Source organism: Emys orbicularis, chromosome 15, assembly GCF_028017835.1.
Source record: "Emys orbicularis isolate rEmyOrb1 chromosome 15, rEmyOrb1.hap1, whole genome shotgun sequence".
Lineage (NCBI taxonomy): Eukaryota > Metazoa > Chordata > Testudines > Emydidae > Emys > Emys orbicularis.
Genome location: NC_088697.1, coordinates 2,081,304 through 2,100,837, shown reverse-complemented (window position 1 = coordinate 2,100,837; position 19,534 = coordinate 2,081,304). Strand labels below are relative to the sequence as shown.

Genomic DNA, 19,534 nt, shown 5'->3' with positions numbered 1-19,534 from the left:
GGGTGAGAGCCGGGGATTTGGGGTGGGGAGGAGAGAGCTGACCGCAGGCCCCGAGAGGGGCTGTGCCGTTCAGATGTAGCCGGGTGGGGGAGAGACGGGACAACCGTGCTTAACGCTTCGTTTTCAGATGGAATTAGCCTGTGGACCTCACTGCCACTGGTAGGAGCCGGAGGGGGGCCATGCCGCTGCTTCTGGGAGCGGCCCCCGACCCCGCTCCCCGGCCGGAGCGGGGCAAGCCCCAGACCCGAGCTCGAGGGCCGGCGTAAAACGGCGGGCCCATGAAGCACAAAGGATTCTGGGATAGATGCAAGCGATCGGAGATGGTGGGGGGGGGGGGGGAGGGGGAGGGAGGCAGAAAAATCCTCAGAAACTTACATCTCCTTTCATCATCCGGACCCTCGCCAGCCACCAGCCGCACGGCTCGTGCTCATTGGCTCGGGAATAAACCTAGAGAGACAGGTCAATATAGTCAGCGGGGGAGCCAGTGAGGATAGCGGGCTCACGGAGGCACCCCTCCACCCCCCCAAAAAGCACACCCCCTACCTCCACTTCATCCCCTTCGGTAATCTCTTTATTGTAGTCCGCGGGCGGGGGGAGCCGTACGTCGCCGAAGGGGATCTGCCGCTCTGGCTGCCAGCTGTGAGGAGACATGAGACGGAGATTGGATTCGCCTGTAGGTGGCACCGCAGACTGGGACTAAGACGGGACACGCTGAAGAGACAGCACCAGGCCCCAGGCACCCACAGGGCCCGAGACGGTCCCTGCCTTGGGAGAGTTTACCATCCATGCAGACAAAGGAAGGATTGTTCCCCCTTCTGGAAAGCGGGAAGAAGACTCCAGAGTGCTTTATAACCAGCCTTTCCACCCTCGTCCCCGCAATTTTGGGATCATCGTCTATGTCAAGTGTAAGCGCTTTCTGATCTGTGTTCGTACAGCCTGCAACTCAGACACCGCCGCAATCTGACAACCACCACGCAGCCACGAGATGTATTTTGCAACAGAAAGAGGGCACCGAACGCGGGGTGGGGAGAAAAAGACGGTTACTTACCTTCTGTAACTGTTGTTCTTCGAGATGTGTTGTTCACGTCCATTCCACATTAGGTGTACGCGCGCCGCGTGCACGAACGTCGGAAACTTTTTCCCTCAGCGGCTCCCGTCGGGCCCGCAGGGTCTCCCTTCCCGCCAGAGCGGCGCCCCGTCCTAGCGTATATATATCCCTGCTGGCCCGACCCTCCCTCAGTTCCTTCTTGCCGGTGACTCCGACAGAGGGGAAGGAGGGTGGGAAGTGGAATGGACGTGAACAACACATCTCGAAGAACAACAGTTACAGAAGGTAAGTAACCGTCTTTTCTTCTTCGAGTGCTTGTTCACGTCCATTCCACATTAGGTGACTCACAAGCTTACCATTGGAGGAGGGTAGGAGTCAAGGAATAACAGATTGAAGCACCGCCCTGCCGACCATCGCGTCATCTCTGATCTGATGATGGATCGCGTAGTGGGCTGTGAACGTATGCACCGACGACCAGGTGGCCGCTTTGCAGATCTCCTGAAGCAGGACCTGCGCCAAGAAGGCCGTCGAGGACGCTTGGGCCCTAGTAGAGTGAGCCCGGATCGGAGGTGCAGGCACGTTGGCGAGCTCGTAGCACGTGCGTATGCAAAGCACGATCCACGCCGACAGGCGTTGCGTCGAAATAGGCTGGCCCTTCATTCGTTCCGCAATGGCCACGAATAGTTGAGTCGACTTGCGGAAAGGCCTGGTACGGTCTAGATAGAAAGCCAACGCCCACCGAACATCGAGGGTATGCAGGCTACGATGGCGTGGGTCCGTATGGGGCTTGGGGAAGAACACCGGTAAACAAATGTCCTGCCCCATGTGAAAATTCGTGACCACCTTTGGGAGGAATTTAGGGTGAGGTCTAAGCTGCACCTTATCTTTATAAAAGACGGTATAAGGAGGCTCCGAGGTGAGGGCCCTCAGCTCCGACACCCTCCTAGCCGAGGTGATGGCCACGAGAAACGCGACCTTCCATGAAAGGTGCATGAGGGAGCAAGAGGCCAGGGGTTCAAAAGGCGGCCCCATGCGCTTAGTGAGGACTAGATTGAGGTTCCACGGGGGTATTGGAGGGCGCGAGTAGGGGAACACCCTCTCCAGCCCCTTGAGGAATCGGACTACAGTGGGATTGGAGAACACGGATCTCCCCGATTCCCCAGGGTGGAACGCCGATATGGCGGCCAGATGCACCTTAATAGAAGCGGGGGCGAGGCCTTGACACTTGAGGTGCAGCAAGTAGTCCAGAATCAGTGGTATCGAGGCCTGCAAGGTCTGGAAGTGCTGAGGCTCACACCACAGGGAGAAGCGCTTCCACTTGGCAAGGTAGGTCGCCCTTGTGGAGGGTTTCCTACTACCAAGGAGGATTTGCTGGACCTCCTGAGAGCACCTGTGCTCCACATCACTTAGCCAGAGAGAAGCCATGCCGTGAGATGTAGCGATGGCAGGTTCGGGTGGAGTAGGCGACCCCGGTCTTGGGTGATGAGGTCGTGATGGAGGGGAAGGGCTATCGGAGTGGTCACGGACAGTTCCAACAGAGTTGTGAACCAGTGTTGGCGTGGCCATGCCGGGGCAATGAGAATGACTGTCGCCTTGTCCCTGCGGGTTTTCAGGAGGACCCTGTGGATGAGTGGGAATGGGGGGGAAGGCATACCTCAGGTTCCCGCCCCACGGGATTGCAAAGGCGTCCGCCATTGAGCCCGGACTGCGGTTCTGGAATGAGCAAAACTGCGGGCACTGGCTGTTGTCCTTGGTGGCAAACAGATCCACCTGGGGAAACCCCCACCTCAGGAAGATTGAACGGAGGATGTCCCGCCTCAGCCTCCACTCGTGCATGAGATAGGACCGGCTGAGACAGTCCGCCAGCCCGTTTTGGACCCCGGGGAGATATGCAGCCCGAAGGTGCATTGAATGGGCTATGCAGAAGTCCCAGAGGAGGAGTGCCTCGTGACAGAGGGGAGAGGACCGGGACCCGCCCTGCTTGTTTATGTAAAACATAGCGGTAGTGTTGTCCGTCAGAACCGACACGCTGTGTCCTCTCATGGTAGCGTGAAAAGTCTGGCAGGCGAGGCGAACCGCTCTCAGCTCCTTCAGGTTGATGTGAAGCAACTGTTCCTCCCTGGACCACAAGCCCTGAGTGCGCTGGTTCCCTAGGTGCGCCCCCCAACCCAGGTCCGACGCGTCTGTCACTAACGTCAGAACTGGTTGTGGGGTGGCGAACGGGACCCCCGCACAAACCTGTTGATCGAGCCACCAACAGAGGGCGCTCGATACTCGAGCTGGGATCGTGACGACCATGTCCAATGGGTCTCTGTTGGGGCGATACACCTGGGCCAACCACAGCTGCAGAGGCCGGAGTCTGAGACGGGCGAGCCCGACTACATGTGTGCATGCCGCCATGTGCCCCAAGAGTTGTAAGCAACATCTGGCCGTGGTCGTGGGGAATCGCTGAATGGAGGTCACGGCCTCCTGGATAGCCAGGAATCGCGATACGGGAAGACTCGCCCGTGCCGCCACCGAGTCCAGGACTGCCCCTATGAAGTCCAGCCTCTGTGTGGGGACTAGTGAAGACTTGGGCACATTGACTAACAGGCCGAGTTCCCGGAATACTTGTAGCGCCAGTGCCACGTGGGTGCGAACCTCCGCCTCCGACCGGCCCGTCAGGAGCCAATCGTCCAGGTACGGGTAAACGCGCATCCGCCTTTTTCGAAGAAAGGCTGCTACCACGGACATGCACTTCGTGAAGACACGTGGGGCTGTTGCCAGACCGAAGGGCAAGACCGTAAACTGGAAATGACGCTGCTGGATAGTGAAGCGCAGGAACCGCCGGTGGGCCGGGCGAATGGCGATGTGAAAGTAGGCGTCTTTCATATCGAGGGCAGCGTACCAATCCCCCGGATCCAGGGAAGGAATGATGGTACCAAGGGAGACCATACGGAAACGTGGTTTTTGCAAGTACTTGTTTAGCTTGCGAAGGTCCAGGATAGGACGGAGGCCCCCTTTCGCTTTGGGAATGAGGAAGTATCTGGAATAGAACCCTTTTCCTCTGAGGTCCAGAGGAACCTCTTCCACCGCCCCCACAGCAAGGAGGGTCTGTACCTCCTGCATGAGGAGTTGCTCGTGAAAGGGGTCCCTGAAGAGGGACCGGGGTGGTGGGTGGGTGGGAGGGGGCGAGGAGAACCGAAGGGCGTAACCTGACTCTACCGTGCGCAGGACCCAGCGGTCCGATGTTATATGAGACCAAGCACGGAAAAAGTGGGACAGGGGGTCCCTGAAACACAGGGGGGGATCCGGGGAGGAGATGGGTACGCTGTCCTCGATCGCAGCTTCAAAATCCTTGTTTATTTCCCGGCTGTGGCTTGTTGTGGCCCTGGTTTTGGCCTTGGTTAGGCGTATTGTTGCGCCTACGCCTATTGTCCCTGCCCCGCCTACGGTATGGTTCCTGCCGAGGGCGAGGATGGTATTGCCTCTGTGGAGGCTGTGGTTTGAAAGGCTTCCTCTGCGTTACAGGGGTGTGCATCCCCAAGGACTTGAGGGTAGCCCGAGAATCCTTGAGGCTATGGAGCCTGGCATCCGTTTGCTCCGAAAACAACCCCGAACCCTCAAACGGGAGGTCTTGGAGGGTGTTTTGCACCTCAGGGGGAGGGCCAGAAGCCTGCAGCCACGCTGAGCGCCTCATCACCACGCCTGACGCGATAGTCCTAGCGGCCGCATCAGCCGAGTCGAGTGAGGCCTGTAGTGAGGTTTTGGCCACCGCCTTTCCTTCGTCCACTATGGCCGCAAACTCAGGTTGCGATCCCTGAGGCAAGGCATCCTTAAATTTCGACACTGATGCCCAGGAGTTAAAATTATGCCTATTGAGGATCGCTTGCTGGTTCGCGATCCGCAATTGGAGGCCTCCGGACGAGTAGACCTTTCTGCCAAACAAGTCCAATCGCCTCGCCTCCTTGGCCTTGGGGGCTGGGGCCTGCTGGCCGTGCCGCTCCCTCTCGTTGACCGCCGAAACGACCAGCGAACATGGGGTCGGGTGGGAGAACAGGAAGTCAAACCCCTTGGATGGGGCGAAGTACTTTCTCTCGACGCCTTTTGCAGTTGGCGCAGAGGAGGCTGGTGTCTGCCATACAGTCTTATAGTTCGTCTGTACCGTCTTTATAAGCGGAAGTGCGATCCTGGAGGGACCCTCCGGGCTGAGAATGTCCACCATCGGGTCCTCCTGCTCAACAGTCTCCTCTGCCTGCAACCCCAAATTGAGGGCTACCCGGCGGAGCAGGTCCTGGTGTGTCCGATGATCAATCAGGGGAGGGCCGGACACTGTTGTGCCCGCCACGGCTTCATCCGGTGAGGAGGAGGAGGTCATGGCCTTCTGCGCGTCCTCGTCCTCCTGCAACTCCTCCTCAGCGGGGTGGCCCTCCGGGGTGCGTCCCCTGCCCTGGGTCAGGGACGGTGCCGGGCTCGGTGCCGAGTCCGTCCTATCCCTGTCGGGCAGTCTGGAGACCGTGGCCTCCACACGGGAGGGATGGCGGCACCGTGGGGAGCGGGACCGGTGTCCTGAGGGACCCGACCTCGAGGTTCTGGACGGAGGGCCTTGCTGATGATAGGCCCACGGGGTCCAGAATGGCCATTGTCCAGGATGGCTCCAATGTGGTTGCCAAGAGGCCTCGTGCTCTCTAGCGGCGTGCACTCCGCGGCCATATCTGTTGGAAAGGCCCGAGCCCTCTTCCAACGCTAGGGACGGCGATCTAGAGGGCCACGGCGGTGCCGTTGCGCGGTGCCGTTCCGGAGTCGGGGAGCGGTGCCTCCGGGAACGGGACCGTGAGAGGCGTCGTGCAGACCTGGACCTGGACCGGTACCGTCGATCCCGGGACCGGGACCGGCTGCGGGAGGGCGGTCTCGGGAACCTTGCGACCGACGCGTCCCGGTGCCTGCTCGAGCCGGGCTGCTGGGACGGTGCCTCGCTCGCATTGGGGCCTGACTGTTTGGTGGCCCGTTGCGTGGCGGGAAGCCGGGAGTCCACCGAGGCGGAGATCGACCGGGACCGGCGCCGTGAACGGTGCCGAGATGGCGACCGCGATGGGCGCATCATCGCCGGCTTGCCCTTGGATGGCAGTTGCGGTGGAATGTCTTTAGCGCGGAGGGTGCTTTCGGAGGACAATTCAATGAGGTCTTTTACTGCCTCAAATGTGTCCGGGGTGGAGGGCTGTTCCAACAGTTCCTCCAGCCCTTCCTCCTCACTCGACGCGCCTATCCTGGGGCTCGACGGGCCTTTCGGCGCCGGAGCCACTGGTACCGGGACCTGTATCGGGGCCGTAACGGCCATGGCAGCACTCGCGGCCTTCGCCGGTGCCGACTTCTTGTGCGGGGAACGTCCCCGGGCCTTGGGCTGGCCCTTCGGCCTGGCCGGCGAAGAAGAACGGTGCCGGGTGTGTTCCCGCCGAGGCGGCACCGTGGGTTTAGGCTGTCCTGCCGGCGTCGGGTCGCGGACCGATGCCGGGGCACTCCGCACCGAGGTCGACGGTGCCGCGGAAGAGGAGGGCTGCAACGCCGCCTCCATGAGGAGCTGTTTCAGGCGAAAGTCTCTCTCTTTTTTAGTCCTGGGCTTAAAAGCCTTACAAATCTTACAGCGTTCCTTTTGGTGAGCTTCCCCCGGGCAACGGAGGCACGAGTCGTGCGGGTCGCTCAATGGCATAGGCCTGCGGCACGTGGCACAAGCCTTGAAGCCTTGGGCGTGCGGCATGCCCCGCCGCCCAGGGCCGGTGCCGGGGTTGCCAAACACCTATCACAAAGAGATTTTAGGTCTTTGTGAGGGACTAAGTAACTGCTATTTAACACTAGGCTCTAAACACTTAACTATAATGAACTGATAACTATCACTAAACACTTATGCTAAGGGACACTCTCTGACGAGAGGTAGAGTTGTTCCAACATCGCCACGGGCGGTAAGAAGGAACTGAGGGAGGGTCGGGCCGGCAGGGATATATATACGCTAGGGCGGGGCGCCGCTCTGGCGGGAAGGGAGACCCTGCGGGCCCGACGGGAGCCGCTGAGGGGAAAAGTTTCCGATGTTCGTGCACGCGGCGCGCGTACACCTAATGTGGAATGGACGTGAACAAGCACTCGAAGAAGAACTTTCCCTTCGGCTAAACCCAGCTTAACTTCCCGCCACTTCGGATCTCCGCCCGAGGAGGGATTTTCGCCTCGCTGTTTGTTTTAATGATTCATGTATGTGCGTTTTCAATTAGCTGCTCCCAGTGCGGACTCGAGACGCCAGTACCCAATGCAGCCCAGGGCTTTTTGCGACGCAGTCGGCGTATTTCGGATGGAGAGGAAGCAGACACGTTGAACGCCACCATGTATCTTAAGCACAAGACATTTCAGCTTCTTGCTAGTCTGACTCAGGGCTGGTGCTGTCTACACGCATTTGTAAAACCCCCCCCCCCCCCCCACTCCCGGGTTAGGAACTGTCCCAACCCGGGGCTCCAGCGTCTACACTGCGTTATGTGGGCCCCCGTCCAACCACCAATATCCCAAAACATGGCCGCTCTAGCCCATTGCTCATGGTGCAGGGTGAGAAGACTTGACTGTCCACCGAACTTAGAATCATAGAATCTCAGGATTGGAAGGGACCTCAGGAGGTATCTAGTCCAACCCCCTGCTCAAAGCAGGACCAATCCCAACTAAATCATCCCAGCCAGGGCTTCGTCAAGCCGGGCCTTAAAAACCTAAGGATGGAGATTCCACCACCTCCCTAGGGAACCCATTCCAGTGCTTCACCACCTCCTAGTGAAATAGTGTTTCCTAATATCCAACCTAGACCTCCCCCACTGCAACTTGAGACCATTGCTCCTTGTTCTATCATCTGCCACCACCGAGAACAGCTGAGCTCCATCCTCTTTGGAACCCCCCTTAAGGTAGTTGAAAGCAGCTATCAAATCCCCCCTCACTCTTCTCTTCTGCAGACTAAATAACCCCAGTTCCCTCAGCCTCTCCTCATAAGTCATGTGCCCCAGCCCCCTGATCATTTTTGTTGCCCTCTGCTGAACTCTCTCCAATTTGTCCACATCCCTTCTGTAATGGGGGGCCCACAACTGGACACAATACTCCAGGTGTGGCCTCACCAGTGCCGAACAGAGGGGAATAATCACTTCCCTCGATCTGCTGGCAATGCTACTAATGCAGCCCAACATGCCATTGGCCTTCTTGGCAACGAGGGCACACTGCTGACTCATATCCAGCTTCTCGTCCACTGTAACCCCCAGGTCCTTTTCTGCAAACCTGCTGCTTAGCCAGTCGGTCCCCAGCCTGTAGCGGTGCCTGGGATTCTTCCGTCCTAAGTGCAGGACTCTGCACTTGTCCTTGTTGAACCTCATCCGATTTCTTTTGGCCCAATCCTCCAATTTGTCTAGGTCACTCTGGACCCTATCCCTACCCTCCAGCGTATCTACCTCTCCCCACAGCTTAGTGTCGTCCGCGAACTTGCTGAGGGTGCAATTAATCCCATCATCCATTAATAAAGATGTTGAACAAAACCGGCCCCAGAAAAGTCGGCTTGCGGGATGTTTTTGGTGGACTCCCAGCGTGAGGTTGCATCTGCACTGCCAAGCAATAGAATCATGGACCATCAGGGTTGGAAGGGACCTCAGGAGGTATCTAGTCCAACCCCCTGCTCAAAGCAGGGCCAACCCCCAGACAGATTTTTGCCCCAAATCCCTAAATGGCCCCCGCAAGGATTGAACTCACAACCCTGGGTTTAGCAGGCCACTGCTCAAACCACTGAGCTATCCCTCCCCCCAATACTTGAACCCTGGGGCCCGGCTTGACTCAGCCTGGGCCCCCCGGTCAGAGCGATGCTTGTGTGTGTTTGGGATTTGGAAACCAGACGTGAACAGCTGTCGGGAGGTGGGGAAGCTACAGCTGTCTCGGCAGGGAAATTTCACCTGCTCAGCAACGCGGCTAGAAACCTCATAAGGACACCACAGCCAAGCGAGGTATTTGAGGAACGCAGTGCGTTCGACGCTCAGTGGACTGCTCGGATCTATGTGGCTCATCCCCCCCCAGTCAAGAAGCAGAGGGAGTCGGCGTAGCATTTGACCCGGGTGTCCAGCAGGCTCTAGGAACTGGTGACAGTGCTGTAATCTCACCATCTAGGTGCGAGCAGGTTAATGACACTGGGATTTGCATGGTTAATTACACTACCGTCCTAACTACGGACAGCTGCGCTATCGCGGAGCAGCAGGCTGGCTGCAGAGTGCGCCCCCTGAAGCGCCGGCCGCTGCTCTAGCTGGCAGTCCTCCAGCGTTCCTAGTTTTTACCGGTCGAGCTGAAATAGAGCCCCAGAGCGAACACGATGCCCTGAAATCAGCCAGGCAAGCGCAGAAATTCAAGGAAAGCTGGCACCTGCTCAACTAGGTTCAATCCAACAGGCAGCGCCTCGAAGCTTTAAAATGTGGAAAGGTCGATTGCCTGAGATCAGCTGTTGAACGGAAATCCACTCAGAAGCCGTGTAGGGACCGGGGTCTTTTACTTACACATCGGCTAAGAGAGACAGCCGGGGCCTGTAGTTGTGGCGCAAGTTGATTTAAACCCCGTTTCGCCTGTTACTGGTTCAGAAACATTTCCAGTTCCCTGGTTAAAGAGCCACACGCCAGGCAAAGTAGATCGAAACAGAGCAATTGGACTCCTGTTTAAACACCAATCTCCCCTGCACAGTTTGGGGTGGAGAATATTCTTTGCTTCCTGCGCTACCCCCTTCCACCCCAGAGGTGGCCCCATCGCAGTGCTGGCTGAACAGATGGCACACCCCAGAGGTGGCAGCCTCTCAGGGTTGGCCTGTCTGCCATGCCATCTGCATTCTCAGCTACCTACCAAGCTGCGTTTAAGGGCTCTGATATTCCTGCACGCGGACAGCAGGGTTTTAAAAACCGGGCCGTCTGCCTTTCCTTTCCCACCGTGCACCGAGAGGTTTGCCAACAAACACGCTCCTAATGACGCTGCTTCCTCCTAGTCGCTGATGCCGGGAGACACAAACGCCCAACTAACATCACCGAAGGAACCCGGCCGGTCGGAAAGAGAAACATTTAACAGGGGAGCAGCTCGGTACCTGTAGAGACAGCGCTTAGCACGATGCGGCCCTGAGATCTCAGCCCTAGCATCGATCCACACAATCCCGCCAGGCGGTAGAGTGACAGCTGCCAATCTAGAGGCATTCCCGGGGGCGGGCGGCTGGCTTACTAAGAGTGAGTCAGTTTCATTCGCATACCACAAAGCAGGAACTAAATTTGGAAAAGCGGCAGCCTGCGAGTTATGCTGGGCCTCAAGGCCCCGTGTCAGATACCTTCAGTGCAGCAGCTTTATTTAGGGCTCTGAAGCGGGGACTGTGGCATCCCTGTATTTCCACCGTGCACCGGCTCCAGCGGGGTCGGCTGAGGTGCCCATCGGCCCTACAGCCGCACGCTAACAACCCTCCTGCCGCGGAACGGCGTAGGGTTGACATTTACAATCCATTCGCTTGCACCAGGGCCTTGGAACCGAAAGCAACAGCTTGTCCCGCAGCGGCGGGCCGAAGTTCCGCGCACGCCGGTCCCGCTAACGAGCTTAATAGATGATTGGATACCTCCAGCCTGCCGTTGAGGGGAAGTGGCAGGAGGCATCACGCCCCCTTTTTAATTTTCGAGAAACCCTCACCCCCCCCACCTCTCCTTTACCATCACCCAACTGCCCTTGCTCCTTGTCCCCTGACCGCCCCCCTCCCGGGATCCCCCGGGACCCCACCCCCTATCCAAGCCCCCCTGCTCCCTGTCTCCTGACTGCCCCGACCCCTATCCACCCCCCCACCCCCAGACAGGCCCCCCCCGGGACTCCCACGCCTATCCAACCCCCTCTTCTCCCTGTCCCCTGACCGCCCCCTCCTGGGACCCCACCCCCTATCCAACCGCTCCCTGTCCCCTGACTGCCCCCCCGGGACCTCCTGCCCCTTATCCAACCCCCCCCTCCCCGCTCCCCACCCCCTACCAGGCCGCTCAGAGTGCCAGGACTGGCTTATTGGAAAGCTTGGGAGGTGGGCAAGCACAAGCCGTGCTGCCCGCGCGGCGGCGTAGCTGCAGGGGAGGGGGGAACAGGAGGGGAGGGACCAGGGGCTAGCCTCCCCGGCCGGGAGCTCAAGGGCCAGACAGCCTCGCGCCCCCCTTGGAATTTCTTCACGCCCCCTAGTTTGGGAACCAATGGTCTAATGGGTTAGCACGGGTGGGCTAGGAGTCAGGAACCCCGGACGATATCCCCCAATTCTGGAAGGCGCACGGGGGTCTAATGGGTAGTCACAGGAAGGGACTGGGGGGGCCAGGACACCTGGGTTCTATCCCCAGGTCTGCCACCAACTTGGCTGTAGGGCCTAACCATTTTCGACACAGGAAAGCAGCCACAGAAAACAGCTGACAATTGTTCAAAGGAGAGGCAGAGTTAGGTAGGATTGGGCTCTGCGACCGTAACGGCCTCGGTCTGAAAACGTCTCAGTTCTCCCCCCTACAGGAGCGTGTCTCAGTTCTCCCCCAGATGCCCAAGCTTGGAACGAGGACAAACGGAGGCTAGGCCCAGGACCGCCCCCTCCCGCCAGGGGTCTCCGGCGGATACTTACTTGTTCTCAAAGGATATCGTGACCGAGTCTTCGTGCACATCTTTCACAAAACCCTGCGGAGGGAGAACGGAAGAAAGCATGAGCGATCCTCAGGGCAGTACGTTCTGTTTGACAGCAAACTCGGATATTAACAACTTCATTATGGGGAGGCTGTGGGCAGGGCAGTACCAGGGATCGGTGGATAATTGCAACTTTCTGCTGGCAACCAAGGGGTTGCTAATAAGCAGAATCTGCTGTATCTGCAGCCAGCCACACACCACCCATGTGCAGAATTAAGAGCTCAGCATTACAGCCTTGTGTCCAGAGCCCTGGTTCCTGGAGTCAAATGATTTTAGCAGCATCTAGGGTTTCGTTTTTTTTTAAAAATTAAGTTTCTAGCTCTCACGGTTGTGAAGAAACACCCGAACATGTGACCGGAGTGTAACGGACACAGCGACGTCTGCCTGAAACTATAACTCAGAGAAGGGTGAACTGCCCCAAGGATAACTGACTCAGCCAGGCTGCCTGAGTCTGCAGAGAGCCTGAACCAATCCCTCTCAGCAAGGGGAACTGTCCCATGCATTTCAATGGGGTGTCAATTCGAAACCCTGCAGCACTGCTCCCCCTCACCCCCCCAGCCAACCCTATCCCAGCAGAGGGCTCTGTGTGGCGTTGAGGGGGGAGGCATAGCAGACCTGCTGCTTCATTCATGCAGACACACCCCAGCCCCCAGATCTCTAGGGGGAATATGGGGGACCTATGCTGCTATCCCTTTCACCCCCTTGGGCAAACCACATGGGCCTTGTCCCTCAGTTTCCCCATATGTAAAACGGGTACGACACCCCTGACCTCCCTTGTAAAGAGCTTTGAAGTCTAGTAAGGAAAAGTGCTATCTAAGAGCTAGATGGTATCAATCCAGCGCTCCATTTATAACCATCCTCCCTCCCCCAAACAGTGATTAGGGTTTTAGATTGCCGTACTTTCCCCCTCTCCCTGCTTGACGCATCTTCACAGGGCGCCCTGGTTTTCAGGAAGTGCTGGGCAAGTTTTGGTGGGTGCGCTGGACTTTCTGCAGAATCAGCCCTCAGCCCCCCCCCAAATTCTCCTAGTCACTTGAAAGTTTCGGCTAGAATCCCCAGGATGTGTTGTCAGGATTGGGCTCGGAACCGGGGTCTGCCACCGACGCCGTGCGTGGCTTCAGTTCCTCATTTAAAAGTCTTTTGTCTATTTTGATTGTTAGCTGTCTTTCGCTGCAGCTGTGGAGTGCCCAGCCCAATGGGGGGCAGCCTGCCCAGATCTCGGCCAGGAGGCCCGCCCAGCCCAATGGGGGGCAGCCTGCCCAGATCTCGGCCAGGAGGCCCACCCAGCACCTGGCGCTACTCCTGATTAGGGCTATTTGATTGTAGCCATCAGCATCTCCCAGGAGACTCTGCGAGGTGCGGTGGGGGGGCAGGCGATCTTGTTCTGCATTTGGAGTCTGAGGCCAGGGACAAGAATGCCTCCCCAGTCCAACCGGTGACGGGACTAACAGGTGCCGAGAGAGGCTCTCCCGGCACCGCCACCCACCCCAGCCAACAGCTGCATGTTTGTCGCTAGCACGCTGTTAAAAGCCTCAAGACCCGTCTGCTGCAGGAGCAGGGATGCGCTCCTGAATAAAATCCCTCCCGGCCTTAAAAACTCTGACTCTAAGTTCTTGGCCTCACTGATTTCATGTGGCAGCGAGTTCCACAAGCTAATCACACACCTCGTGGGGGGGAAAAAGTGATTTCCTTTGCTCAGTTTTGCGTTTGCTGCCGTTCCGTTTCGCTCGGTGTCCCCTTGCCGTGGTTTTGAGAGACAAGGAAGAGACAAACTCCTGCTCTACCGTCTCTTTCCCAGTCATTACGTTACAGACTTGTGTTCTCTTAACTCCTCCCTTTTCTCGGGTAACAATCCCACAACAAACTGATGGCCATTTTCAGGGGTGGGAAGGAATCTTCCCCCAGGTTAGATTGACAGGGACCCTTGGGGGCTTTCACCTTCCTCTTCAGTTTAGGGGGGCAGGTTGCTTGCTGGGATAATCTGGGTACATCTCACCTAATTAATTCCCTGCCTTAGGCACTGGTGTCACCTCAGTCAACTCCTATTCTCTGCCTGTGGCACACAACAGTTTGACCTCCCGAGGGCTGTAACGCTTTAATCTAATCCAGGGCATCAGCTCAATACAGGGGTGACAGCGGGGTTCAGTGGCCGGTGATGGAAAGGGCAGGCTAATGAGATGATGGGCCATTCCAGCCTTAATTTCTCTTCACGTACGCCAGGCTATCGATCATTTTCACCGCCCTTCTCTGAACCCCCTCTAACTCTGCCACCTCCTTTTTAAGGTCATCTCCAGATAAGGTACCACCGTTGATTTCCAGAAAGGCATTACAATATATTCTGTGTTATGTAGGATGGGGCCCTCATCCCAGTTGGGCCGCTAAACACTGCTCAAAACAAAACAAAAGAGTGATGATTGCTACAGTATTTATCATTTTATTTTTTATAGGGACTACAAAATCCAGAGCCAATTCCCTTTTCCGGCTGTTTTAACCCCCCCAGTCAACACCTTCTGGACACACTCATTTGGAGTCTGATACCAGGGATTGGCCTGCTAAACCCAGGGTTGCGAGTTCAATCCTTGAGGGGGCCATTTAGGGATCTGGGGCAAAAATCTGTCTGGGGATTGGTCCTGCTTTGAGCAGGGGGTTGGACTAGATACCTCCTGAGGTCCCTTCCAACCCTGATAGTCTGTGATTCTATGACAGGAATGCCTTGGTTGCACGGGTGAACAGGTGCTTAGAGAGACACCCCCCCATACCCCCCAACTCAGAAGCTAATTCTTCAAATGGGCTTATGATTAAGGCTCTGGATAGAGACTCTGGTCTGGGGTAGATTCCCAGCTCTGACTCTGGGAAAGCCACTTAACTGTCCGTGCCTCGGTTTCCTCACCCACAAAATGAAAATAGCTTTATCCTATGGAAGGGAGGGAAATAGTATCTCTTTCCAGGAGGCGCTCAGATATCACAGGATGGGAGTGATAATATAGAAACAGAAACAATGACAGCACCGAAGTTAAGTTCAGAGAGTTTAAAGCCGGAAAGGACCATTAGATCACCTAGCACGACCTGTATATCGGAGGCATTTCAGTTTCATCCAGTCATCCTGAGTCCAGTAACTTGTGCCTGCCTAAAACATATCTTTAGCCGAAACAGTCTTGATTGGAAACCATCCAGAAACGGAGAATTCCTCAGGAGATCTGAGGTTTTTACATATAGGGAAGGGAGGCACAGAGAAATAAAGCCACGGCCCAAGGTTAGAGGGAGCGAGATCAGAATCTCAGCCCCATAGCTAGCTTTCCTCTCCTTTGTTCTGAACACAGAGCCCGAAATGTGACAAGTTTCACACCAGGTGCTTTTCTGACTCGCTGGTCTTTAAGGGGGATTCACCGCTGGGAACGGTAAAACATAATCTGCGAGACAGACGTTTTGGAAGTCATGCAGAAGATGCCAACCATCGACAACAAAAGCAGCTCAAATGCTCCTAAGTGCTGGAAAACAACTGGTGAATCGGAGCAGCACCAACAAACGCAGGAACTCCGGCACTAACTCTGAACAGGGCATCAGACAACCCTGACTTCAGAGTTCAAACATTAAAGATCAGGGAAGCGGGACTCGAGCAAGAACAATTATTTCCCTGGACAAGTTATTACAGAGGCCGATATTACCCCAGGTACCTCTAAGATATCTGCATTAGAGATGGGATCTTTCCACGTGAAAGCTATCTGCTATCAAGATGCCGACACTCACTTCCAATCAGCCCACAACGCCAGCTTCCAAACCACCGCTTAAATTTTCAAATGCACAGCATTGTGCTTTCTCCAATGGAACTCTCTGTACGCGCCGCCCAAAAAACGAACGAAACCTCCTTCAAACCCCTCCTCAAACTCAATATCGTCTCCGTGTTTCCTTGTACTCCCCTATCTGACTGTCTCATCACACAGACTGTAAACCAGGGGTGGGCAAACTACGGCCCGTGGGCCGGATCCGGCCCAGCAGCCGTTTTAATCCGGCCCTTGAGCTCCCGCTGGGGAGTGAGGTCTGGGGCTTGCCCCGCTCCAGCCAGGGAGCAGGGTTGGGAGCCGCTCCAGGAGGCTCCTAGAAGCAGCGGCATGGTCCCCCCTCCGGCTCCTACGTGTAGGGGCAGCCAGGAGCCTCTGCTCTGCACGCTGCCCCCGCAGCTCCCATTGGCCGGGAACTGTGGCCAATGGGAGCTGCAAGGGCAGCGCCTGCAGGTGGGGCAGCTGGAGTGGGGACATGGCCGCTGCTTCCAGGAGACGCTTGAGGTAAGCGCTGCCCAGAGCCTCCACCCGAGCCTCTCCCCGCACACCAACCCCCTGCCCCAGCCCTGATTCCCCTCCTGTCCTCCAAACCCCTCAGTCCCAGCCCAGAGCACCCTCCTGCACCCCAAACTCCTCATCCTCAGCCCCACCCTGGAGCCCGCACCCCCAAGCAGAGCCCTCACCCACTCCCGCACCTCAACCCCAATTCTGTGAGCATTCATGGCCCGGCATACAAAAAGTTTGCCCACCCCTGCTGTAAACAATTTGGGGCATAGACTCTCTGTTCTGAGAACGCTGTAGAGGAGATATCCCTTGATTTTAGGAAGGCTTTTTGACACCGTCCCACATGGCAGCCTCCAAAGCAAACTAGGGAAACGCGGTCTAAAGGAAGGCGCACAACTGATTGAAAGGCCGCACTCAAAGAGCAGTTATCAATGGTTCACTGCCAAACTTGGGGGGGCATATAGCGCTGAGTCCGTTACGATCCGATATTGTCCATGCTATCTTGGATAACTGAGTGGAGAGGATGCTTATCAAATTTGCTGACGACGCTAAGCTGGGAGGGGTTTCGCTTTACAAATCTTGATCTAACCAGAGAAACTGATCAACCCCCCTCGCCCGCTCCCCACACACACAGACCCCCAGCACCACCACACATTTGCCCCCCAATCCAGAGATGGTAATTAAATCCTCTAGGAGTAACAGTTCTATATTTGTCTCAAGCAGGCAGGCCGGTCCCCTTTAAATGCAGTTGTGCCTGAGGCTATATATGTCGTCAGTCTCATTCCTGAGTTAGCCAACTGACTGGCAAACGGCGTCTCATTTATCATTCATTCAGCGTGAAGCAAATCAGCTCCCCTCTCATACCAAAGTGGCACATTTTATCTCCACTTTCCACTCAGAGCCCACACCTTCCCCCCCCCCCCCCCCCCCGCTTCTCAACGCACTGCTGGGGTCTAAAACAAACAGCGTGTCTCAGCCTTTCCCATGCAGCAACCCTATGTTGCAACAGGAGAGTGTTTCAGGATAGTCCATGAAAGTTTCAAGCGCTTCACATCTCGTCTAGCCATGGAGACATTGTCCTGCTAGTCTCCCACATCCTTCTCCAGGTGACCAGGACCCCCACTTTGAGAGCCCATTAAATAAACTAAGCTAAGGTTTCAAGGACAAGTTTCAAACCCTGCAAGATCAGGGTCACTCAGTGAGACCAAGACTGGGACACTGCATCCAATTCTTGTGTCCACTTTTTTTAAAATAAAGGTTGAACGCTGGAGACGGTGCAGCAAAGACCCACACAAATTATCCCAAACCTGGAAAATAAGTGAGAGACTTAAGACTAGAGAAGATCAAACAGGTGACTTGATCACGGTGTTTAATACCTGATATTTTCTCCAGGGCTTTGTAACCTAGCACGGAAAGGCAGAACAAGAACCAACGGCCAGAAACTAAGGCCAAACAGATTCAAGTTAAAAATAAGGCACAAACTCTTAACAGTGAGGGCGATTAACACTGGAACAAAGTCCCAGGCGGTGGATTCTCCGCCTCCTGAGGTCTTCGTATCAAGAACGGAGGATTGTCTTTCGGGAAGAGATGTTTTAGTCCACCACAAATTATTGGCCTCATTACGGAAGTCCCCAGATAGTCTGACTTCCTGTATTTTATCTCTAGTGGTCCCTTCTAGCCACAAAGATCTGTTGTGCAGCTCACAATCTGTGAGGAGACATCAGGGGAAATTATGGACCAAAGGAAGGGAGGGCAAACGGGCAACTTAGAACTTTGTGCTTCACCCCTGGTAGCCTCCACTTGCCACCCATCTAGTCGCGGTCAATCAATCTCTTCTGGTCTTAATCTTTCTCCAGTCTGTCCTCCTGTGCAACAGACACCTGAGAATTTCAGCCAGCGATTCCTACACATTTGTGGTTGGACTAAAAACATCTCTTTTAGAAAGATTCCGTCTCGTAAGAACGGCCATACTGGGGTCAGACCAATGGTCCATCTAGCCCACTATCCTGTGCCAGATGCTTCAGAGGGAATGAACAGAATGGGGGCATTTTCAAGTGATCCATCCCTTGTTGTCCAGCCACAGCTTCTGGAAGTTGGACGTTTAGGGAGCATGGGGTTGCATCCCTGACCTTCTTGGCTAACAGTCATTGATGGACCTATCCTCCATGAACTGATCTAGTTCTTTTTTGAACCCAGTTATACTTCAATTTAAAAATTCCAAGAGATGGACAAAATCCACCACAAAAACAGAAACGTAGTGCTGGAAGGGACCTCAACAAGTCATCAAGTCCCGTGTTTCACAACCTTTGTGATACCGTCTTGCTGCCTTCCTAAACTGGGTCAGCGAGATCTATGGGACCGGCCCATGTACACCAGGCCCCCTGTGAAGCTGCTCCAATGGGTAAGGACCCTGATGGGCTATAAACCTGCTCCCTATTTCCAGTTGGGATTTGTCTAGCTTCAGCTTCCAGCCATCGGCTCTTGTTCCACTTTAGTCTGTTGGATTGAAGAGCCTTCTGCGCTCAGAGATCTTACAATCAACATACAGAAAGAGGGATTTTCATAGTTTTTTAACAGAGTTGAAGGCCAGGCAGGGACGATAACCTGAGCTCAGGCTGTATGATATAACACAGGCCACAGAAACCCACCCGCATACCCCTAACCTCGAGCCCAATTTTAGCTTAATTGAAGCATTTCAGTCCTCGGGAGACAACTGCACGCCAGAGAGAGAGAACAGGAGAGGCCAAAGTGCCACCAGTGCCCATGGCCCCTGCTACGGCAGGAAAATGATTAGGTGATATATACCCAGTTGACCCCAGAAGGCGAACCCCGCCTCCCTCACAAAAAGTCCCTGCCAATCTGATCTGAGGGAAAGTTCCTTCCTGACCCTAAATGTGGAGACCAGTGTGATCCTGAGCAAAGGAGCAAAACAACCAGCCAAGCCACTAGAAAGGACTTTCTTTACCACCTCTAAGCACTGGTCCACCCTATCCAGTGACCAATCTCTGATGCTTCAGAGGAAGGCCAAAATAACCCAACCCTGAATATGTCTAGCCAATTGTGCTTCAGGGAGAACAATTCCTTTCTGACCCCGGAGGCAACATGCTGAAAACCTGAAGCATGAGACTTGATTACAGCGTTCTTACAGCACAGCTGCAAGCGTTACGAGCATGCCAACGAACCGCGGGCAAACCTGTACCTAGCAGAGACGACAACACGGTGGTAGCTTTGCGTACCTAAATGGCAAGAGGCCCTAAACGTGATCCAGTTAGTATTTGGTGCAGTGGAGAAGGGAGAAGTGGACCGAGGGATCACAAATGGAATATGAGTCAACAGTGTGATGTGGTTGAAATAAAAGATTATCATTCGGGGGGTGGGGTCTTAACGGGAGTGTCGCACGCAGGACACGGGAGGTGCTGTCCCACTCTGGAGGGGCTGCAGCTGCAGTACTCTGTCCAATTCTGTGTGCCCACCCTTTAGGAAAGATGTGGATAAACCGGAGAGAGTCCAGAGGAGA

The 19,534-nt window shown here is 55.7% G+C and overlaps 1 protein-coding gene across 1 annotated transcript in view; it reads right to left on the bottom strand.

The window, feature by feature from the left end:
* FXR2 (FMR1 autosomal homolog 2) overlaps positions 1-19,534 on the bottom strand; it is a 44,301-nt gene that overhangs the window by 6,109 nt on the left and 18,658 nt on the right. Inside the window, exons 2-4 of the mRNA XM_065416935.1 lie at positions 11,676-11,728; positions 544-637; positions 376-447 (exon numbers count right to left, since the gene is read on the bottom strand). Coding sequence (XP_065273007.1) covers positions 376-390 — 15 coding nt within the window. The 5' untranslated portion in view covers positions 391-447; positions 544-637; positions 11,676-11,728. The remainder of the gene's footprint in view (positions 1-375; positions 448-543; positions 638-11,675; positions 11,729-19,534) is intronic.